The 13,374-nt window shown below is 37.9% G+C and overlaps 1 protein-coding gene across 3 annotated transcripts in view; it reads left to right on the forward strand.

Moving 5' to 3' along the window:
- The window catches only part of LOC105381073, a 135,150-nt gene that overhangs the window by 106,227 nt on the left and 15,549 nt on the right, over nt 1-13,374 (forward strand). For all 3 annotated transcript variants that reach the window (XM_048631448.1, XM_048631449.1, XM_048631450.1), the window contains 3 exons: nt 214-416; nt 10,083-10,177; nt 12,139-12,208. In XM_048631448.1, coding sequence (XP_048487405.1) covers nt 214-416; nt 10,083-10,177; nt 12,139-12,208 — 368 coding nt within the window. The remainder of the gene's footprint in view (nt 1-213; nt 417-10,082; nt 10,178-12,138; nt 12,209-13,374) is intronic.

Consider the following 13,374-nt stretch of genomic DNA (forward strand, 5'->3'; position numbering starts at 1 on the left):
CGACTCTGAAGCCATTGAGGAAGGATCTCCTAAAACTTACCGCGATTAAGTAACTTACACTATCCCCTCCAACCCGCATTAGACCAACGTGGTGGACTAGGCCTAAAGCCCTACGTAGCTTCATAGCGTAGCGTGGAAGGAGACCCGTGCCCCAGCAGTGGGGACGTAATGGGTCGTGATGACGTGATGACCAACCACTCTCCTTGCCCACAGACAAAATCCGCAAGAAGTACGCGTCGCTCGGCGACACTGTGGTCTCCGTGCGCCTGGAGCGCTCCCCCGCGGCCGGGCTCGGGCTCAGCCTGGCGGGGCACCGCGACCGCAGCCGCATGGCCGTGTTCGTGTGCGGGTTGCACCCCGCCGGCGCCGCCGCCGCCGCCGCGCCGCCCGTGCTGCTGGGGGACGAGATACTCGAGGTGGGTTGTGGACGCTTCTTAAGGGTTATGGACTCCTGGTACTTTTGTTCCGTCTTCTTACAGAGATTCTACTTACTAAGCGCTTTTTCCGGATTTTAGATTCCTGGTTTCTTAGTTCCTTCTTCTTACAGAGATTCTACTTACTGATCTGGAAAGTTTTGCTGCGCTCTTAATGACAGTGAGGAAATAATAGCTATACTGTCTTAAGACAGTAGTTAAAACGGGATTACAGGCAGTAAACCAATACAAAACAAGATTGAAAGATGGAACAAGGAAGAAAAAAGCTACGGATACAAGCAAAAATATACAAAATTGGAAAAATCTCGCCATATACCTATGGCTCTATATCGTAAGTAGCTTTATATTCTCCGGAAGCCGTAGTGACGTCACCACAGCGGCGCCAGTCCCGGAGCGCGGGGCGGCGGGGCTCAGCCTGGCGGGGCACCGCGACCGCAGCCGCATGGCCGTGTTCGTGTGCGGGCTGCACCCCGCCGGCGCCGCCGCCGCCGCCGCGCCGCCCGTGCTGCTGGGGGACGAGATACTCGAGGTGGGTTCTAGACACTTCTTAAGGGTTATGGACTCCTGGTACCTTTGTTCCGTCTTCTTAGAGAGATCCTACGATGAGAAACTTGAGGTATGTTGTGGAGTCATCTTCTATAGCTACGTCAGTCACAACGAAGCTTTTACTAGTCAGATCCCAGATGAGATACTAGAGGTGGGCTCTGAACGCTTCTTCTGGGGTTTAGACACCAGTTCCTTGGTTCCGTCTTCTTGAGAGATCCTACTTACTAGTACCGTGCTGCTGTGAGACGAGATACTTGAGGTAGGTCCTGATGATAATGATGACACTGTCCGACTGGGCTCGGTCACGGCGACTGGAGGGTATATTATTTAAGTAGCCTTTTTTGGTTGTAATATGATTCTGGGTCTTAAACGATTCTTTTATATTATGTACAGTAAGCAAAATAACTAGGTAGGTACATTGGCCACGCTTTAATTTTATGATCTATTGAAGAGGCATAACGTAGAAAAAATGTACTTATGTAAAATGTAGATATAAATATATTGTATTATAACGGTTAAGCTGCCTAAAAAGCAAAAGAGTAAAATGCTACTAAAAGCAACAGGAAATAAAAAGTAGGATGAAACATGAAACAAAAGAAAGTGAAAAATTCCATTGTTTACAATATGGGCCATCGACATGCCTCTATTGTGGCAAAATGGGATCGAATGGATCGAAGCGACGTCGCTGCCAAAAACCATAAGAGTTAGGTCTAGGTCTTAATATGGAAAAAATAATAGAAACTATGATAAGTTAAATCTTTGTTATTTTCACTTTCAGTTACAATTTTTCGATTCATGAAGTAATGTTCTAGCTTAAAATACAATGTACGACACTTATGTAAGTTGCCTACAAGTTTTTGTAAACTATTTAAAATTTCGACATAAATTTTTAGCTACTTATAAATATTTTACTCAAAAACGTAAACTCTAAACTGAAAAGTACGCTGCCAACCAGCCAATTATCAAATTATAAATCAGACGTCGCATTAAAAGATCGTTAACGCAAGACACAGTGTGAATCAGTCTTAATTTCGTTTTTTTGGCTGCGATCCAAAACATCCATATTTTCATAAGGTGTAAGATGTGATTGATCTGAGAAAGTCAGACCAGCATAGGAATTCTTCGGAAAGAAAAATCAATTCCAGAATATTTTTAAACCCCGGTGAAAAATTAGTATTCTTGTTTTATGTCTTTTTTGTTCAAGAGCATGGCAGTTTTATGATCGTGAGTATGTATTTTTAGATTGGTGTATGGCCAGGATAATCGGTACAGTCATCCAAAATGTATGTATTAAATATCTGGTTTTTAACTTTATTTTATTCTACTTATTATAATAAATTCATTAGCGAAATGAGAGAATGAGATATTTTATGTGCAAGACTGTTATCTCATCAATCAGCTAAGTGTAAGATCAAACTCCTTAAAAATTGAAGCTGACATTAAAAATAAACTGTATAAATCTCAGAATCTTAACAGACGAAATCCAAACCTCAAACGAACTTTTTATCGCTTGCAGACGGATTTATAGTATTGTTTTGATCTATGAGTAATACTAGTCTTTCACCGTGAGCTTCACTTCCCGTCAACCATATTAAACACGGACTAGATGGAGTGTCAGTGAAAAGAAACGTCTCAACAAATAACACCCCACTGCTACCACTGTCCATTCTGATTTCATTTCCGGGCTTAGATATGCTGCACAAGTGGGGTTTAGCTTGTTATACCCTTTTTGCAACATCCTTTACGTATATTACATTATGCACAACTTTTTGTCCAAAATTCCTACAGGAACCTTCGAAAGCGAAGTGAAGTAAAACCGGAAAACAGCTACTTATCCTAATCCTAATCCTAATAATATTATAAATGCGAAAGTAACTGTGTCTGTCTGTCTGTCTGTTACGCTTTCACGCCAAAACTACTGAACGGATTTGAATGAAATTTAGTATACAGATAGTATAGACCGTGGGAAAGAACATAGGCTATTTTTATCCCAGAATTCCCACGGGAAAACTTTTTAAGGCGAAGCGAAGCTTGAGGGAACAGCTAGTACTTAATATAATATCTACAAAGCGTAGTATATTTTCACGAATGACGCCAATCCCTCTGCAAGACTGGGCGCGGCTCGACGTCACGTGTGGAATTATGAATTTGTTTAATCTAAGCAATCGCTTTTCCAATAATTAGGCAACTCAAATACCTACGGGGTGTTTTTGGAATATGAACCTACACATACCTACTTACTGACATACAATTTTGGGATTAGTCAGATATATGTAATCGTATTATTTAATTGCCTACCTGTATAAAATTCATGGTTCTAAACTACTTACACTCACGAGCAATGAAAATGTTCCAATGAGAAAGCACCAAATTACTCCTAAACGTAAAAAACTCCTAAACGCCGCCACCGCCGCCGTCTGAAATATTGAAGTACATTTAAAACAGCGCATCAGAATATGACCAGCCCAAAACGTAAATATTGTGTTAAATTTTAAATAAAATGTACTTATTAAAAAGTTGAGACCATTTTGTGAGTCGAATTTTTGAAAAACTTAAAAAAAATCGCCCCATGCCTGCCAGAATATCCAATCGATCATTCGCCTGACCCAAAATTGGTAGATATGGGGCGACTCCAAGGGTCATTCTGAACAACATTTGTCATAAAACTTTCGAAAATTCTAGCCTGCAGATATGTTATTCGACAATTTCCGAAAGTTGGTCAGGATGACCTCCCGAGTCACCACCTTACAGCTTACTATACCACTTTTACATGAATATCACATAGTAACAAGTATTATAAAATGTTCATATCCTTTTTAATAATAATAAGTATATAAAGGATATAAAATTATTGAAACAAATCATTATACATGAGTGGTCAAACGATAATTAATTCCATTCTGAAAGCAAATAACAGAATGGTGGTTATTTAAAAGATCAAAGCTTGAATAGAACAAACAAAATAATACCTTAGTTATGGGGTCTGAATAGGTAAGCGATATTGATTTTGTACTATAATAAATATCTTTAGGGCCTGTTTCACAATGTCTAGATAATGGGTACATGTGCGATAAAAGACCAACAATTATGTTGACAACATCAACAGAGATAGACAGACATTGTGAAACAGGCCCTTATAGTCGTGGAATTCCATGTCATAAAAAATATAAAATATTAGTAGCTATTGGCTTATAAGTTATAATTTTTTCAAGTACCAACCTACGTACAAGTAGCCAAAACTCCGTATAAAATCCTCTTTATTTTGTTATTCGCACAACACCCAGGGGATATAAGTCCTTCATTCTACTACGAAATCTGTCAAAACAAAATACGATACCTTTTTATACGTAAAAAATGACTACCCTCCTCCAAAATATTTGTTTTTGTTCGGGATCCGTACGCAAAAGGTTAAATCAACGTAAAAAATAGTACCATAATTTTTTTACAGAACTAGTCCCATATGCAAGACTAAGGAAGTGGATGAGACGATTGAACATATTCTGTTAGCTTGTCCATCTACAACAGAGGCGAGATTATCTATTCTTGGACCAACAGAGCGCCTACCTCAGCTATTGCAACACCCAGGCTTGCTGCTCCAGTTTACTCGGGAGCTAGGCTGGCTGAGCTGAAATTAAGGGGATATGTACAAAGGTTCCACTCGAGTGAGCCACGTAAAGGAACTTCACCCCCTCTCTGAATAGAATATATTTTTTACAGAGCTGGTAGTGGCGAAACAAAAGATCTAGTCCTCTCGGAAAAATAAGTTTATGCAGCTAAACATTGCGGGTTCGAATCCCGGCGCTGACATGTACCAAAACTTCTTTGGAATTTGAGTACAATGTATAACATTGCTCTAACGGTGAAGGAAAACATCGTGAGGAAACCTGCTTATCTAGATGTGCTATCTAGATAATGTGAACCCACCAACCCGTAGTGGACCAGCGTGGAGGGAAATGGTCCGAGATTTGAAAAGCAGTTTAGAACTAGGGGATATGCACAACGGTTCCATTCGAGAGAGCCAGGTGCAGGTACTTACATACCACAAAGAATAGAATAGAATCATAACTAATATTATAAATGCGAAAGTAACTGTGTATGTCTGTCTGTCTGTCTGTCACTCTTTCACGCCAAAACTACGGACCGAATTTAATGAAATTTGGTATAGGTACATATGGTCTAGACCCTGAGAAAGAACATAGGCTACTTTTTATCCCGGCATTGCCACGGGAAAACTTTTTAAGGCGAAGCGAAGCTCGCGGGAACAGCTAGTAGAAAATAATCGCTTAGTTGTCCATCACAAATTCTTCGTCTGACTCACACTTGACTCTTGACTTGTTCTACCTTCGTTTCTGTTTGTATAGCGTCCGAACTTTTCATTTACATTGGCCTACATTTGTTTCGAAACCACAAGAATACTTTAAGAAATTAAAGTGCTTTTTTTCTGCGACTCTTAAAATAATTTTCATAAAATCGTTATTGGGTGGTTTTGGTTTACGAAATGAATAGGCTAACGTAGCGTGGGACGCCCTGTAGTTCTCTGGATGGACAAGCTTAGACAGGTGACCGGTAGTGGTTGGATGAGGAAAGCCAATATTAGAGTGTTCTGGCGCTCTTTTAAGATAAGCATCCACCAATTGGTATCGTACGTATCGCACCAAACGGATTGTCATAAATGTATGGAGAAACGGCGTCGGCAATGCCGAAGAAGTGGACGCACCTGTGTGAATTTCTATACAAAGAATACTGAATGCGATGCGTCCGTTGCGTGCGATGCTGAAAGGTGAACGCTTACCTTTAGACAGGCCAATGACCTGCTATGCACCTGGCGAACATAATCATTATTAACTACTAGCTGTGCCCGCGAGCTTCGCTTCGCCTTAAAAAGTTTTCCCGTGGGAATTCCGGGATAAAAAGTAGCCTATGTTCTTTCCCAGGGTCTATACCATATGTATACTAAATTTCATTCAAATCCGTTCTGTAGTTTTGCCGTGAAAGAGTAACAGACAGACATAGACAGACAGACAGACACAGTTACTTTCGCATTTATAATATTATTATATATATTATATATAAGTTAGGATGTATTATTTAAAATTTCTAAGATACAACTTTTTGTCGAGTTGAATTGTATAGTATTAGGTATTAAAGTAAGCACCAGTAATACGCACTTACGTAGTTACCGGTTTTTGTTGCCAAATCGTGCATGAAATGTATCTTGTGGCATTAACTTTCTGCATACATCACAGATAACTCAAGTGATGCTTCCACTAACATGTTACGGTCACTGCGCCAAAATAAGTATTCAGTCAAATGACCAGTTATTTTCTTTTGTAATTGAAAAGCTTATTCTTAAAAAAAATTTGCTTCTTCTTACCGTGTCAGCCATAAACAAAAGACATAAACTAGAGTTTCTATCCGTGGTGAAAAGTTAGAATAGAATAGATTACCCTTTATTTTGCACCGTGAAAGTATTTTTTTTACCAAATACCTAACAACTTATAAATAAAATAGCACAACATGGCGGCTTTATTGCTTAAAGCAATCTCTACCACACAACCTTTAGTCAGGTCGGTCATTTTAGTCTCAGTCGCTGACTGCCCAGGTTTGTGTTTTAGATACAGTATTAAAGCCAGTAAAACTGGCTAGGCAATACTAAGATTGCCGAGTTTTTCGGCCGTCCGCAGCACTGATATTGGCGATTATCCAATTGGACTACCGCGCGGAAGATGTGATGTGACTTTGACTCTTGCATACGAAGGTTACTCTATACCTATCTATCGAGTAAGTAAGCTTAAGTGGCAGTGGGCTGGTCACATCTGTCGAAGAACCGATGACCGATGGGGTAAACGCACAAACGTGTTCTGGAGTGGAGGCCGCGACTAGGCAAACGTAGTGTGGGACGCCCTCCGGCTAGATGGGGTGACGACTTGCGAAAGGTGGCTGGTTATGATTGGATGCGGAAAGCTAAAGATCGCATCCAGTGGCGTGCTTTGGGAGAGGCCTACGTCCAGAAGTGCACTGCTATAGGCTGATGATGATGATGATGAAAGAAAGAAAGAAAGAAAGAAACATTTATTCTACGCACTGAACAATAAAAACAGAAACAAAAAGAACAAAAGAATACTACAAAAAATATATATGAAAAAACACAAAATAATACAATATAAACAAACAAGGTTGCTGTCCAGAGCGTCAAAAAGGCACCAGCTCAGCGTGTGCTATGGCCAGAGAGGCCACAGCGCTGGTTTTCAGCTGGCCCTAAGTGTTGTGACCTCAGTCACGAACGCGAGGTATATTAACTAGGATGGGTTGTGTTGTGTTGTGTGTATGTGTGGAATGTGTGTATATTTGAGTAAGCTAGGTAGGTGTATAAGTAGATATAAGTAAGTAGGTACATTAAGTAAAATATATATATTTATAAATAATAAGACGCATAATACTAAGTTTATTAATAAACGATAAATAATACAATAGGTAGGTACAATATAAATGCATAACATAATATGATAAGAGTTTAAATAAAAGTACCTACGTCAGTATAGTAAGTAAAGTAGGTAGCCGGTCCGGATATCGCGAATACATTATATACCTATATTATGTAGGTGGGTATAGGCCATTATGAAACGGCACACCCACAGCCTGCAGCGGCGTAAAATATTTTTTATGATGATCTATACTGACGAAAAACTAACGATTGAGAGCTGTCGTGCAACCGGCACGTTTAATACAGCGAGATAGAGTCATAGCTCGCGCAGTAGCGCCCCCTGTTGTGCACATGTAAAATTTAATGAAATCGAGTCACGGTTAGTGCAAGGAAACTTTTCATTTTGTTAGATAGAGTGACCCTCCTCCTACTTGTAGCTCTGTGTGAGAAAACAATGCGTTATATTAGTGGCCCATATAATAATATAACTACCTACTATGACTTTTAGTAGAAATAATAAAATAATAATAATATGTGGGGACATATCGCACACGGCCATCCGACCTTAAGGTAGGCCTGTAATAAGAGCTGATATATTTACACATGACATATATGTATAGATATTATATGTACATAAAATATATTACACCCAAGACTCGAGTAAAAATATCTGTGGTTAAACAAATATCTGCCCCGACCGGGATCGAACCCGAGACCTTAGACATAGGAGCCAGGGACACTAACCACTACACCATTTCGTCGTAAATTCGGTCGTCAATTTCTTTGAAGGAATGAATAGGTGGTTTGACAAGGTAGAAAATGGTACGGCTACTTTTGGAGCTGACTTTACTACTTACAATATAGTACACAATACAATACAATACCCTTTATTTGCACCAAAACAGAACAACATACAAAATAAAAACAGTACAAAAAGGCGGCCTTATTGCTTATAGCAATCTCTACCAGACAACCTTTGGATGGAAGAGAGTTATGAAAATGAAAATAGGATTAGAGTACGACCACACTGTCTTCATATTTAGCACAGATTGTTGCCAAAACATCATAGTTACATGTCAGACATGACAGAGGTCGTTCATCAGTCGTGATGAACTGTTTGTGGCGACGTGATGAGTCATTAACTCATTAGTTTCATCACCTCTGTTGATGTTGCGTCGTGGAAAGACGTGGCTGTTGTTTATTGACAAAGTTATATGGTGTCTATTCTTGTAGTTATGGATGCTATTACTACCTTTGTATTTGGTGTCGGTGACATTTTATTTTATGTATTTCATGTTATAGTATTAACAATTGCATTTGTAAGAAAGACAGGGTTCAGATATCCCAAGACTGTACTATTATAGATCCATACAAAACTACTCTTTTTGGGAAGGATTGAAATTAATGTTTTGTCGTGTGTCGTCGTTGACAAAGTACTTTTTGGCGTAAGTCCAAGAGACAATGGTCAATTTGTCACTACATTACTCGCACATAAATCTTATACAAAGCGACGTGTCGGAAACTACTCAAATAACTAACTACACTCGGGAGCAATGAAAAAGTTCCACTTAATCATCATCATCATCATCATCATCGGCCTCGTATTTTAAAGAAATGTGTCAAATTATAACTCAAAATTCCAACCAGAAAGGACTATAAAATATTGTAGCCGAATTTAAAAGCGCAATCTTATGAAATCATAAATGAAAGTACAGTCAGCTGCATAAGTAGCTGTATACGTTGGACAGTTGGTTATTAAGGCAGTTCGACAAGGTTCAAAAGTGTATAGCTACTTATGCAGCTGACCGTACCTAGTAAATATTATGAAAAAACTACTTTCGCAGTAGTTTAGTATTCGGTCTTAATTCTCAATTCGTTCGCTCATAACAATTCACACTATTCGAATCATACAAGCAAATTTGAATGCTTACACGAAAACAAAATGCCGAAATACACTGGTACAAGAATTCTGTAATTTAACTCCTGCATTATTTTAACTAGCACTAAAACGATACACTATTAGCCCGAAAATCCAGAGGTATACATTCACACCATTTTGAACTCTAATCAGCAGTGCAAAGGGTCATTTCTTATTGTGAGATTTCACTGAAAATCTGGGAACACCTATATTCCAAAGGGATGTAAGTTTTCCGCGTGTTTTCGTGAAAACTGACCTTAAGGCGTAAAGCATAAAAGGCCGAATTGTTTGGCAGCTTACAATTGTATGTAAACGTAATATAACATTTTTGGGTTCACCGCAACATTTCAATCAAGAAGATCATAAATTTTGTCCGTTCCTAAAATATTTTTTTACTCATAAATTACCATTTCACAGTACAAGACTCTAGTTTTTCAAAGAAAAACCTTTTTACGTACTTCTTCAATCTTCATAAATACCTACATCTTATAGATACAGAAATAAATTATTAATTTATTATTAATTAAACAGCGCACCAGTATATTACCAACCAAAAACATATACATATATTGCTTTTACATTTTAATTAAGTAACTATACGTATTCAAAAACTGACGACCTTAGGCGGGTAGCCGGTAGTGGTTGGATGAGGAAGGCCGAGGACCGAGTATTGTGGCGCTCCTTGGGAGAGGCCTATGTCCAGCAGTGGATGATTATTGGCTGATGATGATGATTTATTAATATATTTGATTTGTTTCAGGTGAACGGTATCGTTCTCCACGGGAGATGCCACCTGAACGCGTCAGCTATCATCAAGGGCTTGCCAGGACCCACCTTCAAGATCATACTACTGAGGTTAGTACTTACATAATATCCAAGAGCCAAGACACAAGAAACATAAGTCTTACCTAGCACCATTGTAAAAAAAACATTGTTGAAAGTTGTTCAGTACGATCAGTTAATTATGTGTTTTGTTGGGAATATCACTGTAACACTCTGTATGTGGCATAGACATGGAACTTTTTGTTTTAATAGCTAGAATCTACCAGTGAGAAAAGAACCACATTACTTCTATCTATATTCTATTCTATTCTCTGTGGGGGTGTAAGTACCTGCACCTGGCTCTCTCGAATGGAACCGTTGTGCATATCCCCAAGGTCTAAACTGCCTTCCTAAGCTTGGACCATTTCCCACCACGCTGGTCCACTGCGGGTTGGTGGGTGGGTTCACATATCTAGATGTGCTAGATCTAGATATGCAGGTTTCCTCACGATGTTTTCCTTCACCGTAAGAGCGATGGTATACATTGTACTTAAATTAAAATAACTCATTGGTACATGTCAGCGCCGGGATTCGAACCCGCATCTCTAGCGTGAGAAGCGCGCGCTTACCCGACTGAGCTACCACCGCTCCACTTTTATCTATATAGGTATAAAGGAAAATACTTCTGCAATATTAAGTAGTACGTTGTATTACATACATGAATATTTAACAGCGCATCAGAATATAATCGTAAATATTTTGTTAACATTTTAAATTAAATTTTAAAATATATGTAAATTTTTAGTGTAGGTATTTTGCAAGTGTAACTTTTTAATGCTCGCCACTGTTTTTCAGACTATAAGTAACAATGTTTTCCACTCATTTTCCACACCTACCGCCATCGCCATGGCAGGACAAAACCATCAGAGCAACATTTTAGACAGTTTAAAATTTTACTGCCTCCGCCAATCACCATAAACCGGCGAAGTGCCGAATACTAAAGTTTCAAAGCCTACTTTTAATTGCAATACTTTGTAATGCGTTACTTTACTTTGTACTTAGATTAACAATATTCGTTCGTTTATTGTTAATCTAAGACTTTTTACTTAAGTTGTTGCATAAATCGTGTAATTATGTAGGTAAAGTAAATGAACAGGTTTTCAGACTCTAGCTTTTCCGGTGATACCCTGACTACTTCATTTTAAGATTTTCAGACTAAAATTTTGCATGTGAAAAAAACACAACGTATACAGGGTGTCGCAAAAGTGGTACAATAAGCCGCAAGGGTATCATTCTGAACGATTGTTTCAGCTTAATATGCCACGTTTTCAACACTCTATATACATATGCCTCTATATATAGGTACTTTATGTATACATAATTCTAACGAAATATCCTGCCCAAAAATGTTTTTTTTTTTTATCTCAACTCAGGAGACAAAGATTTAAAATGTTCACTTTGTTTTTTTATTACAAGAGCCATTTCCTGGGCAATATAAAAACACAGCTTTATGTCGACTCTTTACTTTACATTTTAGTACCTCCTATAATATATGTGTATACATGATGATCTAAAAATTACATTGACGAAAAGAGAGGTAGCAATATTTTAACATTTTTTTTTTTATTTTGGTATAAAATTATAAATACACTCACGGGCAATGAAAAGGTTCCACTGAGAAAAGCACCAAATTACTACTAAGCGGTAAAGGCTAGCTTAATGACGCCTTCTACAACATTGAAGTACATTAAACAAAGCATCAGGATATTATATTATCGATTAAAAACAGCTATATTTTGTTTAAATTTATGATTAAATGTTGAAAAAAATTGGGGTCCCATTGTGTCGGCATTTTGTGAGTGGAACTTTTTCATTGTTCGTGAGTGTAGTTATTTACTCAATAATTTATTTATTTATTTATTTATTACCAATAATCATTGTCATGTTAAATTTTTTTGGTAATTCGATACTTTTCTAGAGAAATTATTTTTTAGCGTGGTGGCAGATCTTCTCTTGTAATAATCCGACTCAAAATAAGCCTTTTTTGTCCTTAGGCGGAAGCACGCGTTGGAGGATGTTGCGGTGAAGCCTATCACACAGTTTCCGGTCGCTTTAGAGGAAGAGGTGAGTTTTTCAATACCTATTTACATAAATAAGTATATACAATTTTTAAAGTGCTTGTGCTCTAACGGTAAAGGAAAAAATTGTGAGGATACCTGCACACCAAGATTCTAGTTCATTGTACTCATTCAAAAACGGCGATACGGCTCGCGACGTATAACGTGAGTACAAAACTTACAGCGAAAAGCGGATGGCTCGTCTTAGGGATTGACCCCACTGAACCTTCGGACAAGCGTTTTGACAATTCACTTGTCCTAGGTAGATTTTGCTATTACACTCACGGGCAACGAAAAAGTTGCATTGAGAATATCAGCAAATTACTCCTAAACGGGAAAAACTAACTTAATGACGCTTTCTGCATTATTTAAGTACACTTAACTACTGTACTGATGCATCGTTGAAAACGTAAATATTTGTTCAAATTTACTATTAATTATGTTAAAAAAATTGTAGAACAGTTTTTTTGCGCGTGATAGTATTAAAGGTAACATTTAAAGAGTCTTATTATAGGTTTTCCTTATGGGGTTTTCCAAAACTAGGTCTGTTGTCTTATTTATGCAAGTCATAATAATAATGTCATAAAGATAGGACATCTCAGCTCCTTAGTTTGAGTTTCTACCAGTTAGGTATGTTATCCTAATCCTAACTTAATATTATAAATGCGAAAGTAACTGTGTCTGTCTGTCTGTCTGTTACTCTTTCACGCCAAAATTACTGAACGGATTTGAATGAAATTTGGTATACATACGGTTTAGACCCTGGGAAAGAACATAGGCTACTTTTTATCCCGGAATTCCCACGGGGAAACTTTTTAAGGCGAAACGAAGCGCGCGGGAACAGCTAGTGTATTATAATTATAGTTCCGGTTGCTAATATAGTATTAATAGCCTATACTTAGTCATCTATTTGATTCGGTTGAGCAAGTGTTTTAATTAACAATTTTAGTGATTATCTATGCCTTCGTAACGTTACTCTGTAGTAGTATTACTATTATAGTTAAATAACTTTATTTTAATGTTAATTTTATTACCAATCGTTAAATAGTTAAGTTATTTTGTCACTATAAAAGGCTATTTGTATTCATTTGTTTGTCTTTCATTTCATAATAAGAAAACCAAATATCTGTTTCTTTTTCTTACATTTTTTACTGAAATTAACATTTTCAGGCA

Source organism: Plutella xylostella, chromosome 28 (genome assembly GCF_932276165.1).
Source record: "Plutella xylostella chromosome 28, ilPluXylo3.1, whole genome shotgun sequence".
Classification (NCBI taxonomy): domain Eukaryota; kingdom Metazoa; phylum Arthropoda; class Insecta; order Lepidoptera; family Plutellidae; genus Plutella; species Plutella xylostella.